The following is a 19,640-nucleotide window of genomic DNA, read 5'->3' as shown; positions in this document are numbered from 1 at the left end:
GGCTGCATACCTGCTTTTCAAAATGCTTAATTTTTTCTTTCTCATCGTTTCCCACATAATGCTATGGATTGCAATGAAATGGAAGAGGATGACATTAATGTTGTTTAAACTGGGATTCGGTTTTTATTTGGACAGGGTAGAATTGACATTTAGAAAGTTGTCGTAATACACCGTGAATAAATAAAATTCATTCATTTTAAAAACACACATTTTACTATTTTTTAATCTTCATCAAATTATTTAAATACATCGACCTGCACTATCGTGCCTCCTGGCTTCCAGAGATGTCTACAGTCTACTTCTACCTTCAATCCCTCATTCTGCCAACCAAAGTAATGTATATCACTATTGCCTTAAACATACATGATCTTTTTCTTATCCAAACTTATGTATAATTTGAAAAACTATAGGCTTTGCCGGCAAAACCATCCTTTTCATCTTCAATTGTCTTAAATGATAATTTCTTTCGACAACTAATAACTTGACAGAAGTACATAGTTGAAACCAAAATAGATTGACATATAATTACTAAACAGAGTTGGTAGATATGGAAATATTTGAGGCCAAATGGACGACTTGCGCTTTAAGGCCCTGCATGTTACACGGTGCAATTTTCAGTCTTGCAACTTGCAATGAAATTCTACTTTTGAGAGATGTATATTTGGGAAAAACGAAATTTTTGTGTTTATTACACTTTATGCACTTTTCTTCTGAAAGGCTCTTCACTAATTTACATTCTCTTAGGAGTAGAATTGCATTGGAAGTTGGAAGAAAATTGCACCGTGTAACAAGGCCTTTAGACTAATATCTTACCTCTGCGAAAAAAAAGGACATTTTCTGAAAGAGCTTACTAAAATTAGTAAAACAGGCTGCGAATTGTTGTAAATTATGGAGAATATAGCCATGCGAAGCTCACGAATTTTGTATACTTTTGTATTACGGCCGGAAGTTTGTATCTAGTTACATATTTTCTTCTAGTCACTTCGACCAATAATTAGTCTAAAGCGCAAGTCGTCCATTGTCATTAGTGCTATCAGAAAACAAAGAAAACAAAGAAAACAAAAGGCCAAGATGAAGAAAACAAAGAACTAGTGTGATGTTGTTTGGCCTCAAATATACAGTTATCTAACAACCCTGCTACTAAATAACTACTCTCAGTCAGGAGTCTAACATTAAAATTGCCACAAATTCGGAGGGAACATTCAATACTACATTCACATTTCTACCATTTACGACGTCATGTCGGCAAATTAATCATACCCTCCTTAGTCTAGTCTCACCATCTAATAGACAGATGCTGTACAGCAAACTTACTGCAAACTATTCACTATTTACTATTTACATCTTCCCGAATTTCCATGTAACTCCCCGGGACCCAGCCTTCTTGAGATGTCCTCTGTGACCTCGCATACCACCACCCGCCATCACCCACTTTGAGAACTTGCAATAGATCTCCTTGGGTAAACCCGAGCTCTGATTCCTCGTACGTTGTATAGTCCGCTATCGCCGTGTAGATTACCTCTGGCTCTTTCTCATCATTCTTTAAAGAAGTAATAATTTCTAAGTTCAGCAATAACAAACGGGTATAAACCCTAGACACGCGGCACCAACACCAATTATTTGCACTACATGAACGTCAACATTGGTACGTCTAGATCTATTGTCACGAAATTTTTCGTTCATGTAACAATTCATGTACTATATATGATTCATGCATGGAAAGCTACAATATGTGGGATTGTTGTCACTAACAGGGAAAAAATGTTGACGCTTTTGAGAAAAGACCCTATGCGTGATGGTCTGAGTAAATTAGACTTCTTCAAATGTGAATTAACATTTGCGCGATCACGATTGATTAACAGGTTGCCGTTGTGTCTTTGTTCAAATTTATATGAAAAATTTTGTATCATGTTTTCATGACATTGCATGCATAACGAAGCGATTGCCCTCCAAATCCATAGATTTCATCCCAATAATACATTATAATGATAATGATTACAAATACAAAGTACGATAGACGTTTTGAAAAGAGGTATTGGACAAAAACACATACGTTTGGTTGTTCATCCTCGTTAGACCATTCACTATCGTCAGACCACTCATCATCGTCATCATCATAATCGTCATTTTCTTCATAATTATTTTCAAGAACCTCGTATTGCTCGGTGTTGTTATTTGTGAACCTAAAAACATATGTAAGAATATGTGAGAATGAGTTAAGCATACAATGAGATTATATTACTGTTTTTAATGCCCGTGTAATGTTTGTAATTTCAATGATGAGATGTTGTGTTAAAAGAAAATGGTAACGGCGGAATTCTTGCTGATAACGTTTTATTGTAGATTATAACGCAGTTGTAGGCTTTTGTATATATCACTGAAATACATTTTTACGTTTTTGCATTTTTTCTTGAAATGAAGTTTACTTTGAAAAACATACCCAGGCGACACGATTTGAGTAATAGGCTGCTGTGAATCGGTTGGTATGGCACTCGTTGAGTGAGATCTGGATTCTAGGGAGATAAATTCAAATTAATACAATTATAGATATAACAGTAAAAATTATGTTAATCGTTGGTATAAAACTGGATTGATAACGTTATGTTTTAGGTTTATTATTCAACAAAGCTGTCCTGTACGAAAACAACATTATATGCATGTGGTCCGGGGTGTTTGGTGTTTTTAACCGTAACTGTTTTGACTGATGCCCGGCGGATAAAAGATGCTTTGGTATTTATCGTAAATATTTCAAGAGCTATTGTTCTCATACGTGGAAGATGGAATTAGAAAATTTCATCTACCATATACAAGGGAATCACCCGGGACGTGACGATAGGAAATGAAGTTGAAAAAAAGATAGAGGTATTCGGAAATAAAGTTAACAGAAAATAGAGGTCCATAGGTGTTGGATGGATAGCCCATGCATTGATTACATTGATCCTATAGTTACAGTTATACCTTTAACTTTTGAGAACTGAGACTGCAACAATCTTCTGATTTCTTGCACCCAACATTTTTTCACATCCTCGGATGGAGCCTATAGAACGATTCAAAGTGGCGACTTCATAACTATATCACCGTATATTCTTACAATACATACTATATATTCGTATGAACGATACTGTACATGTCATGCATACAAACCTGTAATGTATAAAATTCTGATTTGTTTTGCAACCACAGCCCAAACTTCAGAGGATCTTCTTTGACAGTCTCAGTGAGGCCAATATCAATCAACTAATGTTTTGGAAAGAATTCATAAAATGAACTTGAGAAGAACGATACATGCAGGTTCACGTTCATATTTTCTGAGTTTCTTCATTCATGAAAGTTTTTCCAGAAGTTCTTTTCACGGCCTTGAAATGATTGCATTATCTCGCCAGTATTAAAAATACCAAAAAACGACGCCCGATGCAAAATTATACAGTTTTTAACTACCTGAACGCTGTAAAGTTTTTAACTACCTAAACACTGTACGGTCTTAGTAAATACATACGAGTAAAGAACCGAAGGGTTCGGAATTCGTAACAAGGGAAGTTTCTTTGGGGGGGGGGGCATAGCTTTGCAGAGCGCACACTTTTCCACACGGCGTGGCGAGGTTCTCACCATACTACTTATAATCTGTCGTACAAATCCTGGTTGGAAAAATCTTGACATCTAAGGCGATCATTTTATCTTACCTTCAGGGATATTTTACACTGATAGTACACGGTATCCTTCGCTGCCTCGTCGTCGCGTTTCGTAAACACAACCATCTTTTCGTAAAGAAATATCTGCCTTGGTTTTCCTTTGAAATGTGCTATATTCACATTGATGACATGCTTTCTGTTTGACTGCCACACGACAAAACTATCCTGCATCAAAAGCTTGCCTTGATCACTCAAGCTGCCGAGGAATCCGCGAATATATGTCGAATGCATGACGTCATTTAAGTTCTTTAAAACTTTCATCATACCCTGAAGGGCGTTCTCTAAACTCGTAAGGCTTTCTTGTGAATTTTGAGAATATTTAATCAATTGTTTTAAGATCAACTGGTATTTAGTAATTCTTTGTATAGGCTTTAGGAGGTAAGAGTGTAACGGCAACTGATGTCCGAGTTTCTGCTGGCATTCCTGAAAGAACGGTACATCAGCACACTCTTTTCTTAAAGCCTCGGAGCTTGGTTTGTTCTTACAATACGACGCGTACATTTGAAACTCGTTTTCTTTGGCCATAAACACTTGCCCAACAAGCAGAGGTTGATCCAAGCAGATCTCCAACTCCCGGAGGAATATATCTCGATGGAACACATAGATCTCTTTAATATTACCAAATATAATGCCTTTCTTTCCACGAAGTTCGCGAGGCAGATTAGGACTCCCATCTTGATATTCCTTCATGTAACCTTCAACCACACACTGGAGGTCATTTACGTAAACCCTTTCCGTTTCCACGAGCTCGTTCATAACCTGTAATGATCGCCAAGTTATTTGGATGGTACACAACAGTACTTTAATATTTATAGGATGAATTGTACTGGTCTGAATAACGAGCACTAAGAATACATATCATGCTATGCTAATATTTTGGTGTTCGTTGACTGTGAAAACAATGAATTTCTAAAGAAATAAATAATGATAATAACCTAAAATTTGCATAGCGGAACTAAATCGTCAGGCTACGCCACTGGAAGTAATTACTGGAAAAATAACAGTGAATGATTTTTGTAAGATATATTAAAATGTGGCAAACAATGAAAAGAAAATTTTAATGTTAATTGAACAGTTAATTGAACAGAATTTTATTTGGCATCCATTTTGGACGCATTTTTCATGTGTTTGTTCAAATATACATTTCTCAGCTAGCTCACGTTAACATTAATAGCTTACCTGAACCCTTTTCTTTAAAACTGCTTCGTCATCTTCGACATCGATGTTGTTGGATGTGCGGGGACTGTTGAGAGAACTAGAACGTGGACGTTCTTCGGTTTGTGTCAGGGCAGAGAGATTCGGACTTCCAGAGTCAGGAGTAATGACGATAGATATTGGCCGTCTTTGATTCGTCGGGCTTGCTAATTTAGGACTTTTGTTATCTAAGAATAATTAATGTAGCTAAAAATACATTACATGTAATGTATGTAAAGAAAAGAAATGCAACTGCATGCATCATCGGACTAATCACTAAAAACAAGTATTGATAAACTATAAAGAATGTCTGAAGCCCCTAACTGTTACATGGTGCAGATTTTCTTGCAACTTGTAATGCAATTCTACTTTTGAGAGATGTAAATTTGGCAAGTACGAAACTTTTATGTTTATTACACTCCATGTACGTTTCTTACACTTACTTTTTGAATACCTTGCGCTAATTTACATCTGTTAAAAGTAGAATTGCATTGCAAGCCTTAAGAACCAAGAATAGTGACCTTCCTCTAGTGCGCCATTCACCGTTTCACCATGTTCCCTCTAATATTCCTATACGACTGCTCAAAAGGCAAAATTTCTAAACTCAACTTATGAGTACTACCTATTATACTACAGCTAGGTTAGTACACTTATATATACTTTTATATTCCTTTACAAACGTATTTAACGAACCTTTCTTTAGATGAAGTAAAGGACTCGTGCCTTCTTTTTTCTTTGGTTGTAAAGGGAGTTTTAATTGTGGACTGGTTTGAACAGACGGAGGTGGTACTGGAGCTACCTGCTGAACTGGTCGCTTAGTAACCATCTTTTTAAAGCTGAAAAAGGCATATGCATGAAAAGCATTAGAAAAAAGTCAGTTCTGGCCTAAATCATCCTATAATTATTTTCTGAAAGATTCAATTACTACAATGGAGCTTAAAACTCAAATCCTAAGTTGAATAATTATCCCAAGATAGATTATCAAAAAAAAGAGATTGAGAAAATAAAATGCATAAGTAAAATAAACGTGCTTGTCTCGAAGAAGTTAAATCTTTCAAAACGATTTTTCGGCGATTGCCTGTTAGGGAGCCCTGCCAAATTTGCGCAAGATTCACTGTTTATTCACGAGAAACAAGCGAACGGTCATATGCATCTTAATAGCATAGGCAGACTAAATACAACTAACCTTGCTTCCCTGTTACTCATCATCTCGGTGACTTCGCTGATACGCTTTAAAGCCATCCTAACTTGCTCTAATAACACCTCATCCCCAAGTTCTTTCGCTGTCTTTTCCATTCTGTTAAGTTTTCCCAAGTTCACACCTTGAGGTTTCTTCAAAAATTCATCGATTTCCTTCAATGCCTTTTCCGCTCCTTCGGTTGATTGAAATCTGTCCAGTGGCTGCGAAGCCAGAATATCCACTCCTGCGTTACACCACGTGCCTACCTAAAAATAGGTAAACATTTTTCTACCAAAACCTGTATGCATTGAAAATTTAGATGGAAAGAAAGTGACGATACGGTGATTCAACAGAATGATTGACAGATTTCATCGACAGGCGATTGACTTTTCGAAGCATATGGACGAATTATATTACTAGAGCTGCTGAATATTAATAGCAACCCAATAAAACGATAAAGACAGTAAGCAGTTGCAAAATAAATAGACCTAAGCAAAAGCAGAAACGACTCATTCCTTATATGGAAAGAATGAACAACTTTGCAGAATCAACCAAGATGGCTGTAATAACTGCAAACGAAGAATTATAATACTAAACGCAGTGGGAAAGAAGCTTCGTGGTGTAATAACGTATTTTACACCAACCTGATGTAGAGATTCATGTACTTCAATTGATTTATCCAAATTTTGTTTTCGCTGCTCTAGTTTCTTATTCAAATCTTTATTTAGGTCTTCAAGTTCGGTACATTTTTCCCTAATAGACTGTGAGTAGTGGTGATTATTTTTAATCATCTCTTCGCCTCTTTCACACAACTCTGTCAGCTTTGAGACTGCGTCCTGAAAATAGTAGAAAAGAGGCGAAAATAAAGTTGGTTTTTTTTTACAATATACAAAAACTCCCTATAACATTAGAACCACACTGAAATAAATATGATTTAAAACTGCCTGAAATGAGTTGTATCATTGTGGTAGTTCTTTCGTCGATAAACAATGTTTAAGTTTTTTTAACATGCATCTTATCAATCCATAGTTTTCAGTATATTTAGTAAAAGCACGCGCCGAAAAATGGCAATCACCTTGGTCTCTTCTTTAAAATTATCCGTATCTTTCTTCAGTTTAGCCGCGGATGAAGCTGAATCACCAAGTTCCTTCATGTTTGACAGATTATCGTGCGTATCCATTAACAGATTTTTAACCTAAATAATCCAACAATATGCCCATGCATCAAGTTACCGCGGTACCTGTTAGCTATAGATGAATCTACGGAAAATTACTTAGGGTCTTTTCTTTAGATATAAGTTAAAATAACTACTATCTATTGATTTGTACATATATGATTTCAAGGGAAGAAAAGGAGGACAAGGGGAAAAACGTATAGAAGGGACATTCATAACGAAAATCTTTTAAAAGAATATCTTATTTAAGAGGTAATAGAAGTAATATGTTTGATTGCACTTGTTGTGGAGGATCGCATGCAGACTCCCTCGGTGGAGGGTTCGTTTTGCGACCCTTCGCCACTTGCGCAAAAAATCACACGCACTCGCCAACCATGTCGTAATTTGTATTTAATAACTGCGTTTCTCCCTTTTTACTTAATAGTCTTCACGTTACCTAGAATCATATTAGGACAAATTTAAGCTATACCAAAAATAAGTACGTTTGTTACTTACATCTAAAAATTCTCTTTTAAAGAATGTAAACTGCAATGATTGAAGAACACAACTCTGGTGGTTTTCCCAGACTTTCTCAAATTTGTCTCTTACTCGAGATATTTTCTCTACCAATGCTTGAAGGTCTTGCACACTTGTTTCGGAAATTGGTAATAAGGAAAACGTTTGCTTGTCAGGAGAATCCGCACCCTGAGAAAATTCAACCAAAGTATATTTAGATAATTTAGTTACGTTCTTTTCGGGTCATGGGAATGTAAGCAGAGGCGTAGCCAGGATTTTTTGGGGGGGAGGAGTGCAGCAAGAAGCTACGAAAAGGGGCTTCGCTTACAATAGGTAATTTGCGACGATGAAACTTATTCGAATTGCAAGAAATCTCTGTTCCAGAGTGTATTATAGTGAATCTCAACACGGCCGTGCTGATGAGTGTGGGGAATGCGACCCTCGTTACTTTTCGCAAAAACAGTGCAGGTGAATTGATAAAGTTTGATTGATGAGGTAGATAAAGTTTTTCTAAGTCGGATTGGTAAAGCTTTTAGATTTGGTAACGAAAGTGACTGGAAATCTTCAAACCCATTTTATCGAACATAGCAAAACAGTACGCATATGAGTCCTAGCCACCCCGATTGAGCAAGAGCTTTATTTTGAGCATTTTCTCAAAACAGGTAGAGGATTTGATTAATACTTTGTCCGATAGTAATTTCTGAACAGTGTTATTGAGCTTATAAAAGTTGAAATGAGGGCAGGTGGTGTCAGTAATTTGCCTAAGAATAGGGAGCCAGCTTTGAATCGTTTCTAAATACTACTACCTATTTTAAATGCAACATCTTAGGGTGAATTCTTTTCGACAGTCCCTTTTTCATTGGGATTCATAAAGTATTTAAGATTTGAGAGATCTCCTACCTTCATGCATTTAAGTTGGGTGTTTCCAATCATCTGAGCATTGTTTATATCATCTCTAACATCAAACCACATCTGACCATGAACATCTAAAACATGCTCAGTTTCCTGACTGTCCGAGACGGATAGGTCTGTTTTATCAAATATTTGTTTCAAAGTTACAAGACGAGATGCGATTGAGCGGCAGGTCTCACCAAATCTATCAATTGCCTAAATCAAATAGATGTACATTAAACGTATTAATGCGATTTCGTCACAAATAAGCAGCAAAGACGTTGTAAATAATATTTCTTTAAACGCGAAACTGACCATTACCAAATTATGATATTTAAAAACTTATCTTCCTATAGGAAAGTCACCGTGGAGTTAAAATAAAGAGGAGAAAATAAAGGTTGTAGTTGACTCCCGCGCTTGATATTATAACCTCATATTAATACAGCAGTATAACATAATAGCATGTGGGAGAGGCAATTAGTGTGCATGTTCATCCTACTGAATGGAAACCAGGCTTAAGAGTGACACATTTAACGGTTTCCATTTTGTCAATAGTAATTGTCGTGAATAAGCGCCGATGTAAATTTGCCTTTTAAATCGGTCATTGTTTCCAGCACACACATAGAAATATTCTATAGGCCCGTTTACACTTGCAATTTTTGGTGCATTTTTTGCTCAGTGCGATTTTCCTCATTTGATTGATGTTATTGAGTAACTAGTTACCATTGCTCTGATGTATGATAGCTCTTATCTGAGCATCCGCAACTAACTCAACTAATTCACATCTAGAAGAAAATCGCACATAGAATCGTACCTTTTTAGAGAATACTTTTTCCATCATAATTATTACATGATTCCTATTTCCTTAATTGTAATTAATTTAATAAATGATGTCTTACAGTTCTGTGCTGAACCCACTCTTGATGATCGTAGTTTAACGTTCCGCCAAGACATGGTGTCAACTGATTCTTATCCACGTGTTCGTACAGACTACTGACGTCATCTAAAATTTTAACCTGAAAATACAACAATATGATATCATCAATGACGGTACGGTGCATGACCTCCCCATTCCCATGCAAACATGGGAGCGTACCAACTTAATTGAATAGGTAATCCTACTAAACAAATTCATTTATTTATCCCGAAGTCAATACTTTAGTTCACTACTTTAGTACAGTTTAGCTGTCTACTTCACAAAAATGCAAATTTGGCCGCGCAAGTTCTCACGCAATATTCCATGCAAATTTCGTAATGTAATACGGAAAATTCAAAAGAAAACATAATTGTCCGTCATAATTGCATTGAAAACGGATCTAATATCGCTAGTAAAACGAGGAAGATATTTGGAGAAGGTTAACAAGCCAGTATAAGTGTTTGAAAAATAAATTAGGGCCATTTATACGAGCGAAAATAAGCTGCGGTCTAACTAAATAAGTCGCGGATTAAATACGTCGCGAACAGTGCGTTTATACGGGATAGTGTTAAAATTATACGAAATTGTTATTATTATTATTATTAAATTATTAAACTTTATTTACACACGGTATTCTCAATCAGGATTTTCATGCTGACAAATGACAAGATTATGAATTACAAAATAAGACTACAAAAATATTTACAATGATAAATCAAACTAATAATTAATATACCTGCTTTTCATGAGAGCCGTGTAAGGAATATATACAAGAAATATAATATAATACAAATGTGAATGTAGATTAAAATAATTTGGAACAGCCCGCTTTAAAATTTAATAGGTTATTTGCTAGCCGTAGCCCAATCGGTAGGCTGTTCCATAGCATCGCACCACTATAACTAAAACTATTCTTGAGATAGTTTGTGCGAGGCTTAGGAACAGCCAGCTTACTATTTGTGTTTCTCAACGAATAAGGATTGACACTGTCACGGTTTACAAACATGGAACCCATGTATTGTGGAGCAAGTCCATTGAGTGATTTATAAACCATGACAGCCTTTTGAAACTGGCGTTGGGAAGATAACTTTTTCCAGCCAAGTCTATCGAGTAAGATGTCGGCATTAGTGTCATAGCTTGAAAAGGTCAAAACTCTCGCTGCGCGATTTTGTAGTTTTTGAAGTTTATCTGCCAAGGTTTTATTGCAATTGTCCCAAACTGTACAGCAATAATTGAAATATGGCTGGACAAGGGAATTAAAAATTAAATACAATGTTGCAACTGGGACAAATGAACGAACGAGTTTTAAAGCGCCAATACCAGAAGCAATTTTTTTTGTTAATTCCTTGATCTGTATATTCCAAGATAGATTTTCATCAAGGTGAACTCCTAGAGATTTTGTATGTGAAACCTTGTCTATAGGAATTCCGTCTATTTTAAAACATGGGTCTGATTGGAAAGTAGCTATTCTTTGTCGTGAGCCAATTAGCATAAATTCAGTTTTGGATTGATTCAATGTAAGCCTATTGGCGATAAGCCATTTATTAACATTTTCAAGATCTTGATTAAAGTAATAATCTATATCTTCAATTTTATTGCTTGCAAATGTTAAATTGGTGTCGTCTGCATACATTCGTGCTTGGGAGTGCTCAAGACAATTTGGCAAGTCATTTATATACAATAAAAATAGCAATGGTCCCAAAATAGTTCCCTGTGGAATACCACAAAGTAACGTACGGTTGGTAGAAAGATGGCCATTGACATAACATTTTTGACTGCGGTTACTTAAATAAGACCTAAACCAGTTAGCCACAGCACCCCCAAGACCATATGCTGACAGTTTTGACAACAAAATTCCATGGTCAACTGTATCAAAGGCTTTCTTAAGATCTAGGAAAACGACAGCATTGACCAGTCCTTGGTCAATATTGTAGGCCCAGCTATTAGTATATTCTAGAAGTGCAGTAACAGTTGAATGCAAACGTCGAAATCCAGACTGGCTATTACATAGTAAATTGTTCTCAGTAAGAAAACCGTAAATTTGATCATAAATAATTCGTTCGAAAACTTTCGCCACAACCGGTATTATCGAAATTGGGCGATAATTATTTAAGTCTCTACGCTCGCCCTGTTTGAATAATGGAATGACTTTTGAGCATTTCCATTCTTCAGGAAGATACCGGTAATAATAGAGCAGTTAAAAATTACGGCAAGGGATTCCGAAAGCAAGTCAGGACAATGACGAAGAAGCTTGGCAGATATTTTGTCTAGCCCAATTGCTTTGGACTTACAAAGTTTGTTAAGAAGCGAATAAACTGATGATGGGGTTATTGACTTAAACTCTATATTATTGTTACTATTGTGGCAAGTAAGATATTCTAAATACGAGCGATTGTTTTCTTCGTCAGGTATTTTTTCCTTAAGCTTAGGTCCAATAGTAGCAAAATGAGTATTAAACGTCTCAGATAGGTCCGAGGGGTCAGTTATAGAAACCCCGTTTATTTTGATTTCATTTACTCGTGAACTCATCTGTTTTCTTGAGGTCAATTCATTGATGATACCCCAAGTTTTTTTAACATTATTCTCGTTTTCATGAAAAGCGTTCATATAATAGGTTTTCTTAACAAGTTTAATTTCATTGTTTACAGAATTTCGAGCTTTCTTAAAAACAGTCCAATCACAAATATCTTTGGATCGAATAGCTTTTATTTTCAAAACATCTCTTTCATGCATTTGCCTTTTTAATTCAGGCGTGATCCACGGCGCCTTAGAAGATCTTACTCGCCTAGTTCGTAAAGGGGCATGCTTTTCCACTACGTTGTCAAAGTTCGCGAACACTCGTATAAACGACTCAAATTCGCAGTCGCAAGTCCCTGCCACCGAGACGAGCTCTGAAGCCTCGGCTTAAGCCTGGTTTTCATTATGTCGTAACTCATCGGCGATGGCTATTGTCGGTGGCCAGTGATGCATGCATCGTAAGACAATTTTTTAAAGATCTATATCGATAAGCGTAATTGTCCATACTCACCTCAAAGCTATGTGCCAAACTTGACTTAAAACTACTTTCAGAGTACTTTTGGAAAAATCCTTGGGGTTTAATGACATACACATTTTGAATTGTAGCGGTGAAGAGAATCTAAATGGTAAAAAATGTTCTTAGCTATCGCTGCATGCACACAGTATGTTGGCATAGTCTAAAACGCGGAATGGAACACTGACTGGACCATCTGGAATATCTGGAATATCTGAATTATCTGAAATACTGAATTTTTTTCATTTTTTATTCCTAATTTGCAATACTTCAAGTGCATGGCGTAGCCAGCCTGACAATTTATGTCTATGTAAATTTCAAGTTATTATAATTATTCATGTCTTTAGAAATGTATTGTTTTCACAGTCTGAGGACACCAAAATATTAGCATAGCGGGACAAATCGACAGGCTGGCTACGCTACTGAATACCTCTAGCCTGATTAGTCGTATAGCGGTATTCGTATTTACGTACGTATGTGTAATGTAGCGACGTAAATGCATGAATGTTTTTGAATGTGCATGGCGATAGTGAGGAAAGAACAGTGCAGGATTCTTTTATTATAATGATGGAAACTTTGACAATGGCGAACGCCGAACGAATTTGGAATAGTGAATTGTTTGGAAGTGCGTATTAAATTCAAGTTCCATCTTGAATTTAATTAATACTCGCTTACAAATTCGTCCAGCAAGGGGGAATTTCGTTTTCATTTTTTTTTTACATTTTTAGGCAAAGCCAATCACAATGCCTAAATTTTAAATACTTCATGTAAAATGGTATATAATGTATCTTTTTACCAGTTAATTCGTCATTCGTCATGATAAAAGAATCCTTGACTGTTCCTCCCTCACTATCGCCATGTACATGCATTCAAAAACATTCAAGCAATTACGTCGCTGCATTATACATACGTACGTACGTTGTTTTCAATCTACTTCAATTCGCCCACTAGTTCGTTCGTGATCAGCTCTTGTCTTGCGATCGAATTCGATTTAAACTATATAGACATTGTCTCTGACACACGAACTGCTTTGTGGGCAAATCTAGATCTATATTGCCTCTTTTCTGATCTATATTGCTAGCTATTTGAAGATAAAACTCTTTTTCTTCATAATTATAACGATAAACCCTTTCCTCTTATAGCTAGCCCATATCTCGTACCGATCAAATCGGTACATCTACGTCTGGAAATCATCGTAGGAAACCTTTTAATAAACCAATTCTCTCTTTTTCTTTGAAAAAGCCTATTATGCATCTCTCGATGTGTATGGAATGCGCAATTAGAAAATACTGTACTGTTAATGTTGCTCTTACTAATCTTTCTTAATAATCTTTGCCCTTATTAATCAGCTCACGTCAATATGATGACGATGCATGGAACGGTTGTACGGAGATTGGATGGTAACTTTTCAGCCGTTATAAAAATGCCTTAAGGTGGCTCCCTACAGTTGTAGCTTGAAATAGTACACGCAACACGCGTGGCTGATGTTGCACGCGGGGCGGGTTTTTTAAAATTGCGCGAACAACTTCCGATAAACATTTGATAAACACGCGCGGGCCTTCGCGGGATGTCGACTGGTCGCGCGAAGAAATTGAAATCCTGATTTTTGTGACGTCATACATAAAAATAAATGTATTTTTCTCGTTTTTCCTTCGGTAAATTCTTTTCAAACTTTACACAGTTTTCTGTATTCTTGAAATGCGTAAAATGTGCAAGTTTTAAGAAAATCGTGCGAGCCGAATTTTTTTAAATTAAAAAACTTTTTTGAGGATTTAAAAAAAGTGCTCGTACGATTTTTTTTAAATGCTAACATTAGAAAGAATTATGGATAAGATTACTGCGTGGAAAAAATTAAAAAGTTTTACCGAAGAAATTTCAAAAAATTATCTCAGAATCTGCAAATTGGCCCTTTTTAAAATCATTATGTTACCATGGCAACGAGGATATTTTACGAAATTTTATATATTTCGTAACTTGCGATATCATAGCAGTTATGTGGCCAAGTTTCGTGATCATACTTTGTAAGATGATAAAATAATGGTCTTTCGAACACAATTGCGCATTACACAATCAAAACTGTAGGGAGCCACCTTAAGACAACAGATTTGACGATACAAATTATTAAAGAAAGTCCCCAAATTAAAATACTAACGTTAAATGAAGGTGATACCAAACAAGGGCAAATACAAGGGTGATTCTCACCTGCAACCTACTCAAAACAAGTTTTACAGAAGCCCATTTCTCGGAACGGCGATCCACTATAGCTGTAAATCCTTTCTTTCTTTCGTCTGGTCTGTAAATGAACGAACAAACGATATTATCAAATAATACAGGAAACGGACTCCCGAGAGCCATTTGCTCTGCATGATGCATGACTACCATGAACATGCAAATGAATAAATTATCCCCGTTATTTCTGGTTATGTATGCCTCTATTTGGTAACTGAAATTTCATCTTCAAACATAAACTAAAACCTAAACATCTGCCATGCTTTAGCCAACACCGGTTGCATATGTTTTCCCATACACACCTCACTGACAGCTATCACTATTTCTATATACCTACTTACTAGTGGAAATGTTAGGTTTTTGATACATTTTAGCTACTACAAGCATTTTTAGTCAGCAGCCGTTACATAAATTTGAAATCATGTATCCTATAAAGATAATTTAATGATCTTGTAGACGATATCTTGAAACAGAATTAGTTCAAGGATAAATCAGGAAAAAACAACGTATTAAAGAGATTAGCCTAGACGCTTTATATTGAAACAAGAAATCGAAAAAAGAGGGTTGTGTGTTTTACCTAAATCTTTGGACCAAATAATGAAAGATTTTCTCAATGTCGGTGTCATTGATGTGCTCAAATACATTGTTAGGTGGAAAGATGATGAGCGGAGATCCAGATTTGTCCACGCCACCTGTCAAAACATAAAGTATTAGAAAAATCAACATGCATGTGAACGTGAATATTTAAACTTTCAATATGGACCTTTATAAGAAGCCTGCACTGTGACGCAGTTCGCAGAACTGTTTTTTTTGACGCACAAATATAAGAAATGTAAGAAATATAAGAAATGTACCTGAGACATAAACTGACTTTGTTTGCAACAATTGGGCAACATCGATTGTCTTTAGTTTAGGAAAGCCAACATCACCTGCAGCGTAAAATTTATCGAAATGCTTTTAAAACGTTCAGTTTATCACTACATAAATTATTATGTAAAACAGGCCTTAATAGCAGCTAGTACATCCAAATACATATAGGATCCGTATAATATCCATGTACAACTGGTCAAAAGTAGATATTGTATGCATGAGTTTGGGATGGTACATACATAAACGCAGGGGTCTGAAGAGGTGAAGCTGAATGCATGTAGCCTCCTATATATTTTTTAGAAAGAATTGTTGATAATATCGTACTCGCGAATGGGGCAATTTTTGCTGAAATAGTGTAGATTAATACGAATTGCGTAGAATGTTTTTGCGTGAATTGCGTAGATGCTCGAGAGGAAGCTGCTTACATAACCTTTGAACATTTATAAGAGTACAGGCAAAAAAAATTTGTACTTTCTCAGGGTTGAAAAGCAATTTTGTGCCACGATTATAAATTAATATAATGAAAATGAAATTGAATGTTTCTGTACAGCTGCCCTAATCACGTTTTCACCTTTTCATCGAAATGATTTAGTGCGTGAACCTACTCTGACATCTGTTGACGATGTTTGGTGCATATATATATATATATATATATATATATATATATATATATATATATATATATATATATATAGACGTGACTTATATATATAATAACGCCTACAAAAATTTTATATAAAATATAATTCTTGATCTTAATTCGCACAAGCGAGTTCCCCCGCCATTAAAAATCTCGCTATCAATATTAGCACTGATATATGTTTATGCTTTTATAATACGAATATACATGACATGAGGGAGTTAGAAACAAGCATGTCTTGCAACATGTAGCTACGTAGCGGTGTAGATCGGAGCATTGCAGATAATTTCTTTCACGTCAATGAAAGAGCTAAAGGTTGATTTCCGGAACTTGTGAATGGAGCTAGGGCGTTTCAGGACATTTATACAATAGCCTTTGTTGTCACGAGATTTTGTACGGATGTCATTGTGCCAGAATAATATGTGTTCCTATATTAGTATATATATGCAAATTCGTTCGCTTGATCAATACCGAGATTAGAACAATAGTTGAAAGATCTGATGTTTGTAAACGCGTGTTGATGTTCTGCGCACATGCAAGTATGACCATGCAGCATTATTCTGTATGACTTTTCATATATATAGCATTTACTTCCCGGGAATTATGATATAGAATTACCTAAGGATTATGGAGGGCGGTGTTTATAGATTAAGAATTAGATCTTGGCCTAAAGTAGATCAAGAGGGGATTATAAGAGTTTAAGCTGGTACTTAACTGAGGTTTTTAAAATACAGGCATAGGCTTGACTCCGAAAAACACAACTGACAAAACATTTATTTAACACTTGATCTGCGGGCCCCAGGCGATTTTATGAATGATATGAACTTAAACAACAGGGTATACGAGCATGCAATTTCAACCGACGCTTTAATAGTGATATATAGATTGCCTGTGCAGGCATGTTGCGAAAACCTCCCAAAACTTCGATGCAGAATTTAGAAGTTTCAATTGCACCTGCGAAACGACGATGGGCTCACATCGATGTCCGTGTTGTGAACGTTATATATTCCTTTACAGGCCGGTTTCGAATTTCACACGACGTACTGGAAAGTGTGTTTCATGTCACGGAAGTCAGTGGGAGGTTAAAAGATTTTTTGTACCTCGCGCGGTAAAAATAATGTGAATGTCGTGTCATCACGATCCATTTAATGAAGTTTCTAAGCGTCTGGCATAACTGCCAGCTGTGTTAGACGTTTATCAACCTACGCTTGAAACATGAGAGAGAGTACGCTTTTTCTCCCAGAGAATATTTAGTTTCTCGTTTACTTATTTGTTACGGGTCAATATGTCGGATATTTTCAGCCCAACCAATAATATACAATCCCGTATAAAAAAGGAACCATTTTTCACGGGCAGAGAATTAAATACACTTAGTCGTTGTTTAATTTTTACTGAAATCAATACAAACTTCCATGAAATGACCGAAATCGCATGGAAGCTAGCTAGCCCTGCGAGTAAAAAAATACATTTTACATTGCAATGACAATGTTTTGATAATGTTGGTTCAAGAAAAAGTAGGCATTAATTTCCTGTTTGACATATATTTGCGACCTACTCACATGTCCCCTTGTATATATATGGCGCTGGAGGGCACGAGACTATGTAGTTACACAGAGTCGGCTGAGTCGCCAAAATATATACCTTTTATTGTTATCAAATTTCGTTTCAACGACTTCACTTATATCTCAAAGCCCCCATGTTCCAATGTCTATATATATGTATTATGAATGCGCATATTTTAGCGTGGAGAAAAAAACAGCTGCTGGATCTAGAGAACTATTATAACAATCGCTAAAACGCTGATTTACATAAACACATTCATTGGACCTTAGCTACGCGAACATGCTGCAATTGTCGTACTTGCTTGGGTACAGAATATCGTGCTTGCACGTTATATCGTGTTACTACAAGGAGGTATAAATGTATATATGTCTGCCTGTCCAAAGCAAGAAGATAAATTGAGCCTGCATGCGGTTTCATACATAGGTTATTCAAAATTAAAAGCTTCCCAGCTGACATGCTGTGGTAAGGCGACTATACTCATGGGGATTAAGAATTACATCCATCCAAAAGTAAACAAACCAAACAACCGCCAAATAAGCCGAATTGGGCAATCCACGCGAATGCAAACGTGGGATATTTTACCGTCCTATAAAAGGCTGTAAATATTGCATCTTGTAAATGTGCTGCTATAAAAGTCATCGAGACTTTTTTTTATAAATTTTAGTGTTTATATATATGAATATATATATAAATACAAGCCACACACATACCCCTTGCCACAGTTCGACAAGGTTATTTACTGAGAATTTCAACTTGAAATTCATCAGCACAACTCGAATCTCGGGTCTATTGCAAGCAGAATATCGGCTGAAATTCGCTCGCTTTCTTTATATTTTAAATCACAGGAAAGTCGGGAGTGTGTACGATAAAGTGCTGTCAGACTAAGACTATGTGGCTATTCAAAACAACATTGTTGGGCGAGTAACGGCTAGTCATAACTGGGAACGCGCTGTACAGTAGCACACATAATGTGTATGCATGCACGTACCTTCCCCTACAAAACCTTCCCATATCCATTTGTCATCGTCTTTATTACCACACTCATCCAAGAAGGCAGTCGAGGTATCCTGCTCATCCATAACGACAATTGTAAAAGTACAACATTATCCTCTCATCCACACATATTCACACGATCGAAGACATGATGAAAATCCTTTGAGGACATCGTTTAATTACCACGACCAAAACATACGGGCCAAAACATACACGAGATGCTATTTGCTTCTGATATCGCGACACTTAAAAGCCAATGTCAAGCGACCGAAATTTAACTTCCCTTGTGGCAGAATTTAAAATCTCCTTAACTCAAAGAAATTTGCATACTTAATACGTGTTACGCGTTGTCCTGTCAACCTGTGTCCGCTTAAACAAAATAGGAAACTGACGTTACGCTTGCAGGTATATCTACATGCAGTCAAACATCGTTCGGTTATTGACTTATTGGGATGTTATTTAAGACTGGACTTGTTGTAATTACAAATTGACAGACATTCAACAAAAATTTTGCAGGTCAAAGGAAAGAATTGACCCTTAATGCCTTAATCATAGACTTTGCATTTATACCATGCACGCATCAATTGCGAGCCAAATCCAGTCAAAACTGCCGGAGCGTAGGCGTATCGTCTCGCTTTAATTTTAATCAGTTTTAATGCAGCTCTGCATTCGAATGGAATGAAATTGAACGGTGATGGTGATGTACAATAAGTCACTATCTATCTATACAACTATTTATACACATTGCGACAAGTATAACTTGAACTGACTGACT

The 19,640-nt window shown here is 36.2% G+C and overlaps 1 protein-coding gene across 1 annotated transcript; it reads right to left on the bottom strand.

The window, feature by feature from the left end:
• Positions 1 to 716: 716 nt before the first annotated feature.
• LOC114525627 (guanine nucleotide exchange factor DBS-like) lies at positions 717 to 19,196 on the bottom strand. The gene is made up of 19 exons (XM_028547026.1): positions 18,861 to 19,196; positions 15,654 to 15,728; positions 15,377 to 15,491; positions 14,773 to 14,863; positions 12,568 to 12,675; positions 9,523 to 9,639; positions 8,633 to 8,839; positions 7,733 to 7,921; positions 7,139 to 7,258; positions 6,708 to 6,899; positions 6,070 to 6,329; positions 5,577 to 5,719; positions 4,869 to 5,071; positions 3,681 to 4,448; positions 3,145 to 3,237; positions 2,959 to 3,037; positions 2,441 to 2,513; positions 2,054 to 2,183; positions 717 to 1,540 (listed from the first exon to the last, which is right to left on the bottom strand). Exons 1-19 carry the CDS (start codon positions 18,949 to 18,951, stop codon positions 1,328 to 1,330), a joined length of 3,267 nt encoding a protein of 1,088 aa, XP_028402827.1. The 5' UTR covers positions 18,952 to 19,196; the 3' UTR covers positions 717 to 1,327.
• Positions 19,197 to 19,640: the final 444 nt, after the last annotated feature.

The sequence above is a fragment of the Dendronephthya gigantea genome, unplaced genomic scaffold (genome assembly GCF_004324835.1).
Source record: "Dendronephthya gigantea isolate DGI-Jeju-01 unplaced genomic scaffold, DenGig_1.0 000001F, whole genome shotgun sequence".
Taxonomy (NCBI): domain Eukaryota; kingdom Metazoa; phylum Cnidaria; class Anthozoa; order Malacalcyonacea; family Nephtheidae; genus Dendronephthya; species Dendronephthya gigantea.
The sequence above is the reverse complement of the archived record's forward strand: the minus strand, read 5'-3'. Positions and strand labels throughout refer to the sequence as shown.

Coding starts and splice junctions, on each gene's coding strand:
- LOC114525627 (XM_028547026.1), bottom strand. CDS start 18,951: ATGGATGAGCAGGATACCTCGACTGCCTTCTTGGATGAGTGTGGTAAT. Junction 8,840..9,522: donor AGTGGGTTCAGCACAGAACT/GTAAGACATCAT, acceptor TATTTGATTTAG/GCAATTGATAGATTTGGTGA. Junction 7,259..7,732: donor TTAAAAGAGAATTTTTAGAT/GTAAGTAACAAA, acceptor TGGATTATTTAG/GTTAAAAATCTGTTAATGGA.